This window comes from Camelus bactrianus, chromosome 2, assembly GCF_048773025.1.
Source record: "Camelus bactrianus isolate YW-2024 breed Bactrian camel chromosome 2, ASM4877302v1, whole genome shotgun sequence".
NCBI lineage: Eukaryota > Metazoa > Chordata > Mammalia > Artiodactyla > Camelidae > Camelus > Camelus bactrianus.
The window spans coordinates 119089052-119107754 of record NC_133540.1 but is presented as its reverse complement, the minus strand read 5'-3'; the positions used below and the strand labels follow the sequence as shown (position 1 = coordinate 119107754).

Here is an 18703-nt window from a genome sequence, read left to right as displayed (position 1 = left end):
CCTTTTCGTAATTATGTTGAAGATTCACCCAGTCTGCACTGTAGTAACAAATTTTTACTCCCCTGCTGTCCCTTCTATGTCCCCACATTTTTTTAAGAAAAGGATTCAGGCACAAGGCAAGTACACAGATACAGACACAAACTCTCTTCCCAAAGGGTTTATGTTCCAATTAGGCAAGAAAAAAAGAAACCAAACTTTGACATCTCAAAAATGACCTAGCATGGATATGCTGACTTACACAAATCAGTTGGATACCTTAAATACCACAGACTACAGAGCCTTCAAGTAAAAGGCATGACTTTTTCCCTCCCTAAGAAAAAGTTTTTAAAAATGATGCTCCATCTGCCTAGAAAGCTCTGCTTCCCTGTACCTCAATCCCTTTTCCTGGCAAACCATTACTTTCAATTCAGTCCTTGACTTAAATTCTGCCTTCTCTTTTCTAGTGTAAATTCTCAAATCATACTTTCATATACACTCCAAAATTCTCTTTCAGAGCCTAATCATAGTTTGAAACCTTATATATACTTTTGTATTTGCTTTATAGGGACAGGGACCAGATTTACTTTCACTACTATATCTAGCACTGCCCGACACAAAGAAGGTACTCAATTCTGACTGAACAAATGACTAAGTGTTACTTGTGTAAATTACTGGATTCCTCAGTATCAAAATCTCAGTAATTCTACAGTTTGAAGGAAAGAACAAAAAAGGAAATATATCACCTAAAATAACACTGATATCAGCTACCAAGTTAATAACTTAAATATTATGTTTTCCAAAGGTTCAAGACTATCAGTTTTATTCCTTTAAGTTATCAGTTCTCTCCCCCAAAAATGAATGGCTTTCTTAAAATGTATTACAATTCCAGCTATAAAGTGCCCCTTAAAATCCTCAGCAAAAGTATGTCAACTTCTTCCTCCTGACATTAAAATGAATTAAGGTATTTTTCACTGACTAATCACAAATTTTTTTCACTGACAGTTCCACTGTTCTTTTAGCTACCTCATGAGCTTTTCCCCCAATCATTTTCATTCAAAGATGGCCAAAGGAACATAAATACATTTCAAAAGGAATACTTAAGAAAAAAAAGATGGGAGCAGGCAAACACACAACAATGAAATATAAAAACCATTTAGCAATGGTGGTTTTGAAAAGTAACCTGTCTCCTGGCACTTAATAGCTATTTAAGGCCAGTCTAACATAGTATGCACTCATTTATACCAGACCCATTCCTCAAAAACAGCACAATATTAGACCGAGAACCCAGATGTATGTGTCTTAAACACTGAAGAAACTATCTTTGGACCATTAATCTGTATAAAGATGACTTAAAGATACAATCATCAGGCTAAAGCACTCTCAAACAAACATTTAATTAGTAAACAAGTATTTGTTTGGTATAAACAATGAATCAGGAAGGACATGGCTTAAATTCTCCACTCCTCAGAGAGAATCTTCGTAAGTTAGTCCTCTTTATCACCCTTCTACGGTGAAAACTAAAGGATTCTTCTGGCTACACAGTACATACCTAGGCACTTTATATATGCAAAGAGTTAATGGAGGGTACTGATAGTTGTCTGACACGTTCACTCTTTCTACTCAATTAACTATGTAACTGACCATTATTAAGTTAAAGCTTTAGCTGCTTTTAACATCTGGGTTCTCAAGAAATGAGTTGATAGATGACTATACAAAATATACCTAGGGATTCATAAAATAGCGCATTTAATAAAGCATTCCAATTGGGCAAAACTACAACTAACTGTACTAACAGGATTTAAATCACTTAAAGACAATACTAGGTTAGCTTCTAAATCTTCAAAGATTCTAGAAGAAATCTCAATAAATTTACCTTGCCAAGAATTAGGGTTTTTTTTAAGTTTAATTATAGTCTCCAGAAACCATTCCATAAGAAAACATCACAATGCCAAAAAGATACTTTCATTTTGAGCTATCAGAAATACGTTACTTGTCACTTCCTATTAACCGAACCGGTATCTTTTACAAGCATACATCTTTTGAAAGCCTACCACTTCCAACTACAAACATACACACATTCTGCCCCAACACTGCATGGAACTTTCTCATCTCCCAATTTTCAAATTATGTTCTCCCTGTTCAACTACAGCTTACTTAAAAAAACAAAACAAAACAAAACAAAAAACTGGTGAATCAAATGTCAGAATATTACTGCTCCCAAAGGTGAGTAAAGTCTGCCTATTATTATTCAATTCCTTGACATTACCCGCATCTTAAAGCAATATAAAATCATAAGATTTTTATGTAATGCTTTTATCAATTACACTTAATTATAACTGATCAATAACATGATTACCACTAAATTAAAAAATTTTATTCAATAAAGATTAAGATTTAAGCCCAAAACGTGCCTCCAAGTCATAAAGACAACCTGACTGAAGTAAATACTTAAGTTCAATTGCTATTAAAAATGAAACAATCTGAAGTTTTAATAAAAAAAAAATGTAAGAAAGAAACTGGAAGAAATTGACATGAGACCTGAAGGGTAACAATGTTTTGATTACAGAAAAAATTTAAGTTGTGATATCACATTTTTATTTCAAGGAACCTTATTTTTGAGAGATATACTGAAATATTTACAAGGTATACAATGTCTAGGATTCGCCTTAAACTATACAGAATAGGGAAAAGGTTGAGATATGGATAAAATAAGACTGGTCACATCTGAAGATGCAAGACAAATAAATGAGTTCACTATAGTACCATTCTACTTTTACATAAATTTGAAATTTTCTGTAAAATATAGTTTCCCCCATAACTCTGTATGTATGCCATTAAAAGACTCATGTCTTTTAGAAGATAATTTTATTCCCAATTGTCTTTTAAAAACAACCTCAGGGAGAAGACTGTATCATGACACAGGAATCATTTTTTAAAAATGATTTAAATGTCATACACATACAGAATAAACAGAAGCAATAAAAGGGGGAGATTTTCAAAAGAATTACCATCAGGCAACAAATATTATTATTTATGGATTATGGATTATGAAAGGATTAAGATGAAGATAAAAAAAACTAGAGAAGTTAAAGAAAATGTTAGGAAGAAGTTCAGTACGGTTGTCAGTCATGTGCACCACAGCACAACAAAGAGGAATGAGGATTCTGAGGCTCCCAAGACTGTATCACAAAGTAAGAGTCCTCCTTTTAGCTCATAACAGGCATGGTGATAGCTTATAATTATCATTAAAAACCCTCTCCCCCAAATAAATCATCCCTTCCCTAAAATCATTCTTTCTGCAAGTAACTATCCTTTACTAAGATATATCACTTTATTTCTCTATCATATTTAAATGAAATATTTCACCTAAGATATAACACCAAGTAACTAAAATCTGACCTTTGAACTTCAGTGTCTACTGAGTAAGCTATATATACTACTACCAAGAAAAAGAATCCATATTAAAAAGTCATCTAGTAAATCGAAAGTCTACTATGAACTATTCTAAATTTGGATGACTTGAGACTCCACTAGGAAAGTCCCCTATCGAAATGCAGAAAACTAAAAGCAGAGGGGAAAAAAGTGTCCATTTTTAAAGATAGTACTTACTTAAGAATGGTTTTTGCACTACTGCAGTCTTCAAATCGAATGGAGTAACCAACTTCCTGGCCCAACATCACATCCATTTCATCAGCAACTCTCTGAGCCACACTCATTGCAGCCACTCTCCTGGGTTGGGTACAGGCAACTCCTCTTTTGGGTCCTGGTAATGATCGCATGTACTCCACACACCACTGTGGAATCTATCAAATAATTTCACATTTAAATTAATTCTACTCTGCCTGCATATGAGGTACATATTTAACATGAAGTGCTTTATCTCATTCTATTAATTTAAAATAAAAATTCAATTAGGCACACCACAAATTATTATTTATGACTCAAACTCATAATAGTATGAACTCTTCAAGCCAAGGAGGGTCATGTAGAACGTTGATGTGACATAACTGTGCTCCTGAGTAGGTTAGGTCCACTAAGGCTTTGCTGAGTATGCTCCACAGTGTCAGTGTTCCATCACCAAGTATTTCTCTAAGCACCAAGGGAAACAAACTCAACTTAGGAAAATTCTACTCTAAAACAAATGTTAGTTTCCAAAAACATTCTAAGAAATTGACACTTACATTCCTATAAAATTTAAGTTATAAATAATGCACATAGAAGTAAAAATCGTATCTGCTTGTAGTTATGAAGCTGTACCTTAATTTTTTGTAAGCCAGCAGAATCTAACTCCTATCGTTCTCCCCTCAGAAGTATGCACAATGGCAACACCTTAAGTACAAACTAAAAGTTAATTTTAGTAATTGTCAATCTCAAATTCAATAGGACCTAAGGGAAGCAGCAACAGCACTTGCCTGAAGAAGGGCAATGGAGGGTTAAAAAAAAACCAGCAAGCCTAAGAAGCTGGTTGTTGCCATGATGACAACACGCTTCCTGGCTGCTCCATTATCAACAGAAGCTAAAAAATCCTCTAATTTCATGATTCTTCTCTACTCACTTACCTGGAAAAGAACCATGGGAAAAATCTAAGTGCTCACTACATTAAATGGGAATCTACTGCTACAAGGACATGATGGATCTCCAACAAAGCCTCCACAAGCCTATTAGATTTTAATGCTACAGGAAATGTGGGAGGGGGGTGATATAGGATTTGTACAGTGATATCTGAAGAATTGGTTGTTGTACTATTACATTTTAGTTAGATTATTTCTGCAATTTTGAGATTAACTGTCACTGACAAATATCCAAAAGGGGGAAGGAATGATTATGCTGCTTCTCTAGGAATGTAACTACGCATATCTTTAAAGGATTTAAAATGAACAGAAATACTAAAAGAGAAGTCTCCCTGGGTCTGTAAACCAACAGACCAAAGTTTAAGTGGCTTTCCAGCAAAATTTTATATGTATCTTCATTCGGCAAGCCTCTTATAAAGGCACAAATGTACCTTATAAGACCCAACAACAAAAAAAGTTCACTGGTCAATTAAAGCTATTTAAAATTAATTCAGAATTCTCAAGGCAAGAATGTTCAACGATTTTTTAATTCACTTCAGTGAAATGGATAGCTTACTGCCACTTTAAAAAAAAAAGATATAAACAGTTCTGGCTAATTCAGTAGTTTTCCAACTTTTGATCTCAACCTTTTTATACTCTTAAAATAACCTAGTAGGCCAAACAACTAACATATTTACTATATCAGTAAATTAAATCTGAAAAATTGTTGAAATATTTATTAACTCCTTAACAATAAAAATCCATTCTACATTATAAACAACAGTTTCTATGAACATAGAACTACATCTTCAAAAAATTCAGCAAGAATACGCTGTTTTACGTTTTTGTTTATCTCTAATATCTGGCTTAACAGAAGACAGCTGGATTCTCTCAACTGCTCCTATTTTGAATGCACTCCAATATTTGTTTTGTTTGAAGTATATGAAAAAAAACCCCAGAACATTTGAAAGCGTTTCAGGGACTTTTAAAGCATTCCCAGACAAGATCTGGAGAATGACTCCATCAATATATCTATTCATATTTCTAAGAATAGCATTAAGAAGGGAACTGGGTCTTGAAATATGCAGGCTACTGGCTTGTTCAAGCCAAGGATCAGTTTTAACGTATACTTTCATCTTCTTCCCTTCATCCATTTGTGGCCATCTTCCTAAAAACTGATACCTAGCCCTCAGTTTTACACATTATACTGAGTGATTTTATTGATTCTTCTAAGATTATATACAACACATCAAATGTCAATCCTAACTCTAGTCCCACCCTGACCTTGTGGTCATTTCCACTTGAAGAATGAATAATTTATTGGTATTCTAAAGTCAGTAAATTCAAAACCATTTCTCACCTTCCTCCAAATAACAGTAACATCCTAACTCCAATCTGTCCTTTATTCTCTATTCTACCACCCTACACACTCAAAATTTTGCTATAACCTCCTACAAAGTCTGTCATCAACATTCTCACCAGACAGGACATTTCTGTAAAATTCCTTGTCATTCCCCTTCAACTAAAAAGCTCTGATGCCTCCCCCACTTACAGCAAGATAAAGTCCATTCTACTATTTCAGTCTCACCTGCCCCACTTCCCTCCTCAAACACACCCTATACTCTGGCTAGGGCATAAAACGCTTTCCCTTCTCTCTAAACATGTGCCCTTGCTCATGCTGTACCTCTGGCTGAACTAGCTTTAGTTTGTAATATAAGGATACAGTAAGTGCATACCAAGTTGCAGTGTGAAATGTCTTTACTGTGAGTCCCAGTCCAAAGTTAAATTTCTTTAAATTTTGTTTGGAGCATTTCATTTCCTGATATGCACAAAAAGATAACCAAAAAATGGCTGCTACTCTTAAAGGTTTTGAGTCAAAGTTACTAATATGCCAAAAAAGCATGTGTGAAATTCACTATTTAAACTCTTCAATTTTCCTTTGAATCCCCCAAATGCTCTGCAATCTTAAGTATCCAAGTAGTCTACTTCAAATTAAAAAAAACAAAAAAAAACCACCCAAATACTAATCCAAATAATCACAAACCTCTTGCTGCGAGTTCACTTGACCTTTTCTTCTACACTAACTACTACTAAATAAACTCATCTCTGAAATAAGGTTAACCATATAAGACAACAGAAAAGCAGTATGAAATATACTTTGGCTATGAGACAAAGGGACAATGTTTTAAATAATGAACGCTCCTATGACTACTTACATAACCCAGGGGAACCCACTAAACTTTTCTTAAGACTTTCATAAATCTAAGCTTGATTCTGCTCATCTGTAAAATGGTGATTAACAACTTCCTTGCATGGATGTTGAAAAACTTAAAAGAGGTAACACAAAGTACAGAGTGCCTGGCCCTACTCAACTGCTGATTAAATGGGTGCTATTAATACTATGCAAACTAGATAAACCATTGAAATAATTATTAAAAATACTATGGTATTAGTAAGTTTAGAATTACAGTTTTTCATGTTATTTAATTCTTTAAATTCCCATAAGGTGGTAAAAATAAACCAACAGTTTCAGTTGCTAACATCAACATTACATTTTCCTTCACTTAAAAGAAAAATCATACTCACTAAAGGCTCAGTCTTTAATAAAAGCCTCCAATTTGGGTTCCTATTGTAGTCTTCAAAATGTCTCCATGAAATACTCAAACTGATAGATTTGTGGTATACGCAGCTTTAAAAAAAGGATAACCTGTATATGCAGTATGCTCAAATCTAAACATGTATCATAGGTACACGAACATGGAAAAACAGGCTGGTAGGAAAAAAACCAGAAAAAGTATTTCTGCATGGTAAGATGAGTAATCATTAAATTCAATACTTCCCTGAATTTTCCAAATTTTCTACAATGGCCAGGGACTGCTACTTTTGTCATTTCCTAGAAATTTTCTAGTGGGTCAGGCTTAAGTATCTGAAAATATGGTTACCTCACTCATAGCAAGAAACTGCAAATTAAAAAACACTGAAAGGGGGGAGGGTATAGCTCAAGTGGTAGAGCACATGCTTAGCAAGCATGAGGTCCTAGGTTCAATCCCCAGTACCTCCTCTAAAAATAAATAAACCTAATTACCTCCCCCACCCCTGCCAAAGTAATTAAATAGTGTAATAATAAATAAATAAAATGTATTTTAAAAAATAAATTAAAAAAATACACTGAAATAGCATTTTTCACCTATTAGACTTACAAAAGTTCAAGTTCAGCAGTACACTTTGGTGGTTTCCCACATATGTTCCCATACATGCTCAGGAAGGGTAAACTGATGTATTCCCTACAGAAAGCTATTTGGCTGTATGTATCACAATTACAAACAATCCTCTGACCCAGCAATTTCTACTTCTAGGATTTTACCCTCAGGATATCCTTGCCATGCAGAACAACCAACAGAAGCAGCCTGGATGTCTATAACATGGGCCCAGTAAATAACAGCTCATCCATGTTTGAAAAAATATCCTAAATATATTACTAATTAGACGCTAATAAGTGTTTAGCTGTGTATGTGTGGGGGCACACTATTGGATGAAGGTCATGAGTAGAGACTTTAGCTCTTCTATTTTTTGAAAAGAATAGATAATGTTCGCATGGTTCAAAACAATTACAAAAACAAAAATAAAACAAATGAGAATGATGAAAACAAAAACTACTCCAATGGTTCCACCCAAGCACTGGAAAACAAACCTTGTACTCCCAAATACGTACCACCTCTGAGTCAAAGTGGGAGAGCATCACTCTGCCATAATTTACCATAATTAACATAACAAAACTGGAAAAAAAACAGTACTGCTCTTTTCCCAAAGGGACTCAGGAAAGTATCTCCCTACAGGATTCCCACCCTATTTAAGTCACTAAAAAGTACTGAACACAAAAGCAGCTAAGCTTCAAAATGTTCTGACAGATAGACAGACAATGGGAATGACCACTAGGATCAAATAAGCGACTTAGTAAACTTAAACATTAGCAAAACATGTACCATGGTATTCAATAACTCACCTGTGTTGTTTTACCAGACCCAGTCTCACCAACAAGTACAAAGGACTGATGTCTAACCAGAATATCTGTAAACCTATCCTTGTATTCCCAAACAGGGAGCTGAAGCCGTTTCTTTAGGATATCATAGTATCGAGGAGTATGGGGTAAGTTGGTAAATGGATTAATGCACTGTGGAAGTGATGTGTGTCCTGCATGTCCGGTGTGTGTTGAATGAGCTGAATGTGTTGAGTGTGTTGAATGTGCTGAGTGGGTTGAGTGAGCTGAATGGGAAGCTTTTAAAGGTGGCAATCCAGCACTGATAAGCATAGCATTCGTGGAAGCTCGCAATTCCTTCTCTTTTTCTTTCTCCCTCTCCCGCTCTCTATCTCCTCTATCACGTTCTCGGTCTCGATCTTTAGACCGATCTTCACGATCACGGTCACGATCTCGATCCTTCCTGAAAAAAAAAATTACAATTCAGATTCTGAATTTTATGCAAAATGTTTATGGCAGCATTATAGTCACAAAGAAAGTAAATGTCCAACTACCAACCAAATTGATATAAAACTCTATGAATTACCTAAGCAGCAGAAACAATAAAAAAGAACTTGTAATTAAGGATTCTCTATGCCTCATCCATACACATCTTTCCCTTCTTTGGTAATGCTTCAAATTCTGTTAAGGGACAGTCTCTTTCCACCTTTACCCATCAGCTGAGATAACACAAGAACTCTGTCTTCTGCGTGTAAAATCCCTTCCTACCTGTAAGTTAAAGACTGAAGACGGTGTGGGGGGAAAAGGTTAAGGACAAATTAAGCAAAAAGAGGATGGCATCACAATCTTTCCCAGAATCTCTGTAAGTTACAAGAAAAGTATTTTTGCACTTAAAGTATGTTCAAAATTAAGCGAGAACTTATTGCTTCTGGCCACAATTCCACCTCACATTACAGTAATACAAATATGAGTTAAAGGATTGGAATGTTTGACACTTTCTCAATTTTGTTCAATTAACAGATATTGCTCTGTAAGAAAAACTGAAATTTTAGTTTTTTAAATTCTTGTTTTCATTGTTTACCCTTGCATGTATCCTTAACAGCAACAGTTAAACACTGTAGTACTTTGTAAAAACCTACGTATACTTTGGTCATCCATAAAGTGAAATGTAGTTCATTAAAAACAAGCTTCATTGAACACTATTAAGTTGTTTAAAATACTTAAAATTATGCAGTTGGTCACCATATTAATCTTAGATCAATTAAGTGGCCAATTCTAAGATCTACTTCTAGTTACTACAGACAATCCCTTGAATACAGTTAATAATTTTAAAATAACCTATGCTTATTCACTCTACTAATCCAGTTTACTTCAGATCAAGTCCTGTAGCTGACAACTCTGCCACATGGTATTTGGACTCAGATTTGAAATAATGAGGCAACATGGAACTATGACATAAGTTGCTAAACATATCATTGTTCCTTATTTATAACACACAAAAGACATACACATTTCCCATGCCCCAATTAGGGAAGAGCATTCATTCTCTGTAATAAAACATCAGCTGGGCAACAGTAACCACCCCCTTAGTAGAATACAGCTAAAATGCTGAACCCAGCATGATTTAGGATGGTTCCCCAATTACAGAAATGGTAAACTGACCAATTATATTTGATCTTGTCCCTTCTAAAATATATTCTATTCCACAGGGATTTACCTAAAGAGAGAAAAGCCTTATTATATGTGTACACTTAAATATTCACACATACATATTTTCCACATACGTATATGTAATAAGTGATTCTTCCTTCTCCCATCCCAATGTCCATCTTCTACAGAATTATAGTACAAGCTATGACTGAAACTTCTCATTTCAACTGGCACAAAGAGAGAGAAAGCAAAGAGAAAAGGAACCCAAAGGATAACCCAACATACAAAATGAAATTTCACAATTCAGAACTTGAGCTTCCTACCTTCTCTGAAATATGACATCAACCATCGTTTCTTTGCTTCTCTCATTCTGCCTCTGGTCTCAGATGCTTATTAATTAAATAAGAATCCTTAAAGAACATCTGGTCTAAATAAAAAGGATTCTTGTTTCTAATCTACTGTGGCGTGGGGTGATTTATGAACTTTTATACTTCCATCACAGTACCAGGCTCTTACCACACGGACCAAACCTTTCAACAGTAATATAAAATATGGGGCATGGAGAGTGATGGACAAAGTAAATCATATATCACCTGCTTTGTTACAATAATACCTAAACTAACAAAGATGTTTTTCAAGGGCCTATTTCAACAGAAACTTCATTACCAAAAATAACTACGGGGGGGGGGGAGGGTATAGCTTAGTGGTAGAGTGTGTGCATAGCATGCAGGAGGTCCTGGGTTCAATCCCTAGCACCTCCATTAAAAATAAACAAACCTAATTACCTCCCTCCATCAAAAACCAAAACCAAAAACAACAAATTTTTTTAAAAATAAAAAATATTAAAAAATAACTACAGCAGAGGAAGCATAAAATACATTCTGCAGACGCAAAGATTAAGTGCTGACCATGAACTGGGGTTTAACTGTGATATAAGAGTAAAAGGAGCACCTAGATCACAGTTGCAAAACAATTGCAAAGATACAGGCTTCAATTTACAAATGTGCAAAGTGAGAAGTATTAATAAAGAAGTCTCTTAGATTAAAATATGAAAGCAATCAGAAGAATACAGAAGGCAAATTACCTTGAAATGTTGCCTGTGATTCAAACTATCTACCTTCCATGGGAGAAGGATGGTAAAAATTAAGGGTCAGTTAAGAGGAGCTCAAACCATTTGCTTCATAAATATATGCAGAATATTGTGTATACAAACAGGAACTTCTGTTATAAAGGAGTTAGTTGCTTAAAAGATTTACTTAAATTTTTTTAAACAGACACTTTTATTATAAAGGAACTGGATGCTTAAAGATTTACTAATTGAGGTATAATGCTTAAAAAACTAATTATCTAAGTAGTGCTTTATAATCACTTAGCCACAATACTGGCAGGGAGAGACACAACAGGACACAGTTGTTGAGTATATGGTTCAGTATTCAATCTCAGTTTAATCCTGGCTCAGCACTTAAGCTAACTATATGACCATAGTTATTTCTTTCCTTATCTATAAAATGTGGCTATTCACAAGCCTTGTCAGGCATTGCAAGAATTAAATGAGTTAATGTACGTAATGTGCTCAAAGTAGTGCCTGGAACATAATAAATACCCAATAAATACTGGTTATAACTTTTTTTTTTAATTCAAAATGCCATGTTAGAATTCTACCTGGGAGTAACAGAAACTGAAGAAATGCTAATGAAGATGTAAACTGATCACCAAAATCACAGTATTTTAAATAAGCAGTGCTTTTTATCTGGCAATCTCACACCCAAGGACTTCTCCTAAGGATCTAAGCTTGCAGATATGTACACAGAAGGATGTTCATCACACTTTTCACTCACAAAATAAGGCTAAGAAATTACCAAAGCATCAGTGAACAGGGAATTGGTTGAGTAAGTTATGATGCCCCTTTACAAGCGGAATACTATGCAGTCAATGAAAAGAATGTTTATCTATTCCATAGTTTGACATATTTCCAAGTGAATAAAAGTCAAAGCACAAAGTAATACATATTAAAAGATCACGTTGATAATGTTAAAATTCATATTCGTTAATAAATATGCAGATATCTCTAAAAAAGATGGGGATGAGGATTTGGGGGAATTTTTTGCCCCTTTCTTTGCATCTTTATCAATGGATATTTGTGTTCCCTGTGGCAAATTACTTAACTTCATCTAAATCACAGGATTGTAGTGAAAATGTGTTTATATACAAATCATCTAAAACAGTTTTGGGAACACTCTACATGTTATCATCTTATCACTATATTTCTTTCACATTTTTAACAGGAAAAGCTCTTAACACGAAGCAATTAACAGAAACTAACAAAGTGAAAAATGTCCCTATCTTCAAAAAGCTTTTTCCGTACTTCCCGAGTAGGTTGTCTTTTGGTTAACAATTTTACACAAAAAATGTTGTGGGATGATGAAAAAAGGAGTAAGGTCAGTATGTAACAAATTTTCAACTTTTCTACCTGACTCCAAAATTAAAATACAGCAGGAGTAATAAAGCCATATATAGTTTGGGAGCTTAAATGTGAATAAAATCTCTCACTGGATTATCTTCCATTCTCAGTTGTAGGGAAAATGGGACAGCCATGTTTGCTAGTGGAGTTCACAAGACTGTCAAGTCTACCCTCTTACATAAAACCACCTGCTAACAGGACTTTAAAAAAAAAAACAAACCTTCAAGACTGCAGAGGAGTCAACAAAAATGACTTTTTAAATCATTAAATATTTTTTTAAAAGGCACTAATAAATACTGTAAACCCACAGCTAAATAAAGTTCTACGAGAAATGACATTCAGGTGACATAAAAATGAGTTTACAAATGTCCCTCCAGAATACCTCAGAACTTTGGCTTTATTCCAAAGACAAGCTCTCTGTCTACAGGTAGATGACATATATAATATCCCACAGAATCATAAAGATACTATCAAAAACCTAAAAAAGCCCACATTTTTACTAAGGATGTAGGATTTACAAGGGAAGGGGAGCAACCCCATGCACATATAATGGGACCACTAATCCCAAGAAAAGCATTTAAATGGTGCACATTCACACAAATATGAGTAAGTGAATTCATTCCCTCCCAGTATATATTTTTTTTCCAATCTGAACTCTGAGAGACATCAGCTGCATCTTAGCCAGATGACAAGCAATTTATTTTTGCTTTACAGGAACGAAGAACCAAGTGTTCCCCACTTTACTAACTCATAAATATCACTAAAATAGGCTGTAAAGACTCTTAACAGTATTAGTCTGGATGCTGCATTGGAAAAACAACAGGCTAAAAATGAAAATTAGATCCAGATATAAATTGTGTAAGGTTGCACAAGGCCACCTTAACAACTCTGGGTCTCCATTTCTCATCCCTTGAGCGGAGCTGATTACACTCTCTTTAAAGTCACCTCCAGTGTAAAGACCTCATGCCTCGTAGCTCAAATGCGTTCAAGTTTTGCCCGGGGGGGGGGGGCGGGGGCGGTTGAACGGACCTAAAAAGAGAAAACTGACGTCTAACATTTAATAATAAAAATCGACTTTCATGTTTTTGCCTAAATTATCCAAATAAGTCTCTGTACTTCAAGAATGAAAGCACACAGTGGACAAGGAATGATTCTGATGCAACTGCTAAAATGACCTGTTAAATTCCTTTGTACCTATAAGAAAACGCTAAGTAGAAAGTAATCTGAAACACCACGAGTCTGTGTATTTCAACTCCCAAACCATCTCCACAAGGGTGATATTTTGCCATAAATAGCAGAAACTTTTGAAAAGGGTCTTCTTGTTTTCAAAGCTACTTATGAAGGAAAGCGGGAGGGGGTACAAAACAAGAACTTACTGGGAAAAAAAGAATGCCTTCTAATTTCTATCCCAGGGATGCTCTATAACTACTTTCAGCCAAAGCAGGAAATAAAGGAGATGGCGGGAGCGTGGGCAGAGAGCGGAAGTTTGCCTAGTACCTACTTTGAAGTGTTTGAATGGACCGAGGTACGCGCTCTCCCGCCAAACTATAAACTGAACCGCTCAAAACCTCCAGCCCTCCAGCCTATCATGTATATTCCACGTTTATCCTTTCTCCCGGAAGGCCCTCTACTCACCCTTTCCCCGAGAACTGCTCGTCTGCATGCCTCACTCAACTCCCGCCACCCCCATCCCAGCCTACACAAGGATCCACGCGCTTCTCTCACTTTCCGGCCTCCGCCTCTCCCCTTGCTGGGCACCCAGCCGCCCCCGCAAGGCCCTCTCCCCTACACCTCGGCCTGAGAAGTACTTGGTGCCCTTGGACACGAATACTCCCGCCGCGCCCTCCCCCACCCTCTCCCCAGGCTCCAGGCCTTAGCCGGGAGCCCAGGCCACGAGGTCCGCGTTCCCTCCCGTCCGCTCCCCTCGAAACGACTCCTGCTCGACTCCGCCCGGAGAGGAGACGCCCTCGTGGCCACGACAGGCCTCTCCGCTCTCCCGACTGGGCCGGGCGGCGGCCGCGCCACTCAGCTCCCCGCGCCCTTGCAGGGCCGAATGCCGGAGGTAGCGCCGCTTTCCTGCACCACGCCGCTAGTGACCCGAGCCCAGAGAGAAACAAAAGGTCAGGCCCCGGGGCCCGCTCGGCCTGGCCCACCCTAGCCCGCTTCCCGCCGGGACTCCAACAAAGCCCGAGCCGCCGACTCGCGCCCCCGGCCTGGCTTACCCATCGGTCCCCGCACGCTTCTTGCCGGAGGGGTAATCCTCCCCCAGGTCCAACCGGTGTCGCTTAGACATCTTCGGACTCTTCGAGCGGGCGGCTACGAAGGAAGGAAGAAAGAGAACCTGGCGGCTCTATCGGCGCAGTCGAGGGCAGCTACTTAACTCCGGAGGACCCCCCCACCCCTCCCGCTACAACAGCCTACACCGTGCGGCCGGAACCAGAAGCTAAAATGGCGGCGGCGACGAGGGCTGGGCCTGCGCGCGCGCTTCCGCGGTATGCTGTACGTGTGTGCGTGCGTGCGTGCGTAGTGAGCGCGCACGCACCGGAGGCGGGAACTCCAGCCCCGCCCGCTGCCTCGTTGGCCCGCCCTTCTTCCTCCCTACCGGCCTCCTCCCTCTTGCTGGCACCTTCCGCCTTCTTAGCGAGTGTTAGGCTGGGAGGGGTTTTATGGCCTTCCCGCCCTTCTGGTTTAGGAAAGTGAGAAAGGAAAAAGTCCAGTCCTAGTTAGGAAATCCTGTCTATCTACATTACCCTGGCATTAGGAGAATCTGAGACACAAAGAAATTGAAAAACTAATCAAGATTATACAGCTGATAAGGGGCAGAGCCAGGATCAGAACCAACTGTAACTCCAGATCTAAAACTGGAAGCCATTCTCAGTTGCAGTGGGGAAGCTGAGGTGAGAAAATGTCAAGATTTACCATAATACATTTTGCCTTTTTTTTACCGCGTCCTGACAATATGCACTCAACCTATTGATGTTTTTACTAGAATAGAGAAAATTCGCAGTAAGAGCGAATTTTTTTTCCTGTGTGCCCATTATGTGCTTCCACAGTGTTAACCCTACCTCTCTTCTCACTGTTACAGTTACCCTGCAAGGTAAGTGTTACTTTATGGATGTGGACACTAAGACTATGAGAGGTTATGTCACAGCCATTAGGGCTGTCCCTAAAGCCGTAGCAAATTGTAGGGGTAGAATGATTCTATGACTTCTGTAAGTCTCTCCGCCCAGAACCTGTCTGCTTTCTCAGTTGCATTCATTCCCGAAAGAAACAGTCAAGAAAAAGATCTGTGGACGAACCCAAGCTGGGTGATCTCTCTAGTCTGTGCAGTGGTTGTATGGATGCTCTGGAAGACCACATTCGGGTTCTTATCAGAGCCTCAAAACTGCAATCCCTAAGGTTAAATACAACTTTAAAATTGCAGCTTATAAAGAGGATTTTTATTTTTGTACCAATCCATGTTCCAAAGTCAGCACAGAGAAAAGTGAATAGCTTCACTTATAAAATACTTGGTACAATATTCTACTCTAAAAGTACGTAACAGTATATTGACTTCTGTCAGAGATCATGATGCATAATCTCTGAATTGTAAACCTGAAAGAATTGCCGGCTGATATTCTCTTTATGCTTGATTTTACAAATGAGTAAACCTGAACCCTAAGTTACACCCAAGTCCACACAGCCAGTTAGTGTCAAAGTCAGAATTAAAATCCAGATTTCACTCTCACAATTCCAGGTCTCCAGGTTCCCAGTTTGAGAGCTACTAAAAAGCGCTCTAAGATTTAGGGGAAATAGTGAGGGAAAAGGTTAGAATTCTACTGCAGAAGTGTTCCACCCTAAGAGGCATCAGCCTCTCATAAATGTGCAAGGGAACTTGATAAAGGAGGAACTGAAATCAAGGTGGTAAGACTTCTTCCTTGGGCCTAGGGTATATTTAAAGACAGCTGTAGTCTAATCAGTTGCATTGTGACCTGAATGACTGAAGAGAGGCTGTATTTACCTAACAGTAGTAGCCCTTCTGGAATCTGCAACAAGGTAGCAAAGGGCCAGAATCTGCCAGGATGTTTCCACTCCCTGTGTGGAAGGGTAGAGTTCTGGGTCCGGATGATCCACCCGAGATTTTTAGGCAGAATGGTCCTAGAAGAGAAAAGAGCTATCCACCAGCTCCCTTACAGCTTCCTGGAAATGTTGCCAGAGGATATTTCCTTTACTTGTTGTCTACCTGACAACTCTCCAGTCTATTATTTGGTCTATGGCATGAATTTACTCACCTAGAAGGAATGTCTTATGCAGCTAACCAGCTCCGGGTGTCAAGCCAGAGATGTCTCCCAACCTAAATTAATAAATAATAATGATATTAGCTAACACATTTAAGCCCTTACTGAATACACACACACACACACACACACACACACACACACTAACCTATTGAATCCTTACAGCAACTTTAACCTGGGTTCTGTAAGTTAGACTTGTTTACAGGTGAGGAGACTGTTCACCAAGGGGTGAAGTATTATGGCCAAGATGATAGTTCTGAGTTCATCCCAGAACAGTCTGTGTGCTTAAGGGCAGTGTGGTGCTGCTACTGATAAATAGGTATTCATATTCTACATTATTCTTCTAGGGTTTGGTTATTGAGGATAAGTTCCCCCAGTGAGATAAGCTCAACATAAATCGATAAACTGAAGTCTCTACATTGTCCAAGGGGAGGACATGTTTACAGAGCTCTCAATGGATGGATCAGGATTTAAAGGATTTGAACCCAGTCTGCCTCCAGAGCCACATGCTTAACCACTACACTGTGTCACTGTTATCTATCCCTTAATTATTTCATGTACTTATTCACTCAACAAATATTTATTAAACTCCCATGTGAGGCATTGCATTAAGTGCTGGAGTAAAGGGAAGAACAAGATAGCCATAGTTCCTGGCTTCATGACCTGATCAGAGGGAGAGAGGCAGGCATTTAACAGCTAACACAGATAACTATATCTGGTAAGTGTTTTTTAGGCCATCTAAAGAGGACAGGCACTGGGAGAACATATAACAGGTGGCCCTTGTCTGGAGTGAGGGTTAAGAAAGACCTCTCTGAGAAAGGGACATTTAAACAAAGACCTAAAAAATCAGTACAAATTGGTCACACAAAGAGGGAGGAAGGCATTCCAAACAGAGGAAGCAGCCTGTGCAAAGGCCCTGAAACTTTAAAAAGTCATATGCAATCCATAGACAGAGAGAACATGGGTGCAGTGAGATGAGGAAGACACGATCCTGCAGATGCAAGAAGGGGCTGTTTCACGCAGAGACTGAATTGTCCTGCTAATGATGTTAAGACTATCCTTCCCAAGAGCAATAGGAAGACATCGAAAAAATTTAATTAGGAAAACGATGTGATCACTAATGAGGATTTGCCAGGATCAACCGGCCAATCTCCCTCTTTGAATTCTCTTTAGCTGCAAAGTGCTTACAAATTCAAAAGAATCTTCAGGACTGCTTTTAATCACCCTGTCCTCTGTCTACCATTTAATAGAAATAGTTACAAAGTGTAGTGGGCCCTATGACTGGGATGAAAATCCTGCTTCAAGAATGAAAGACATCTCTCAGTTTCTAGGAGTGCTACCTGCAGACAACCCTCAGCTGTCTGCTCCCTCCAGGAACTTCCTTGATTAAACTGAGCTGCCCAAAGGCAGCCTGAAGACACTGTGGAGGTATAAAGTTCTGACCCCTCTCCCAGGCTTGGGGTAACGGTGAGCTTCAGAACATCAGAGCGTTCTGTGTGATCAGCTGAGGCTCTTGTTATGATGACATCTCTTGTGTTGCAATGCATTTTGGCCACTAACCACCCAGAGTTAGCTCAGACCCCACAGTTTAAGGGCATAGTCCCCAAGAAGACTACCCTTATTCCAGATGCCATCCACAAGTTCAGGGATCTCTGGGCCACCTGCACTTCTGACCAACTGGCTGTGAATTTGGGGTTTCCCACAACCCTGTCAGGTTCAATAATTTGCTAGAATAAAGATTCACAGAACTCAAGAAAGTGCTGCACTTATGATTACAATTTTACTATAAAGGGTATAAATCAGAACAGCC

General features: G+C 38.2%; 1 protein-coding gene across 1 annotated transcript in view; it reads right to left on the bottom strand.

The window, feature by feature from the left end:
* Positions 1–15059, bottom strand: part of DHX15 (DEAH-box helicase 15) — a 47459-nt gene extending 32400 nt beyond the window's left edge. Inside the window, exons 1-3 of the mRNA XM_010963048.3 lie at positions 14839–15059; positions 8533–8968; positions 3589–3782 (exon numbers count right to left, since the gene is read on the bottom strand). Coding sequence (XP_010961350.1) covers positions 3589–3782; positions 8533–8968; positions 14839–14909 — 701 coding nt within the window. The 5' untranslated portion in view covers positions 14910–15059. The remainder of the gene's footprint in view (positions 1–3588; positions 3783–8532; positions 8969–14838) is intronic.
* Between the last annotated feature and the right edge of the window lie 3644 nt (positions 15060–18703).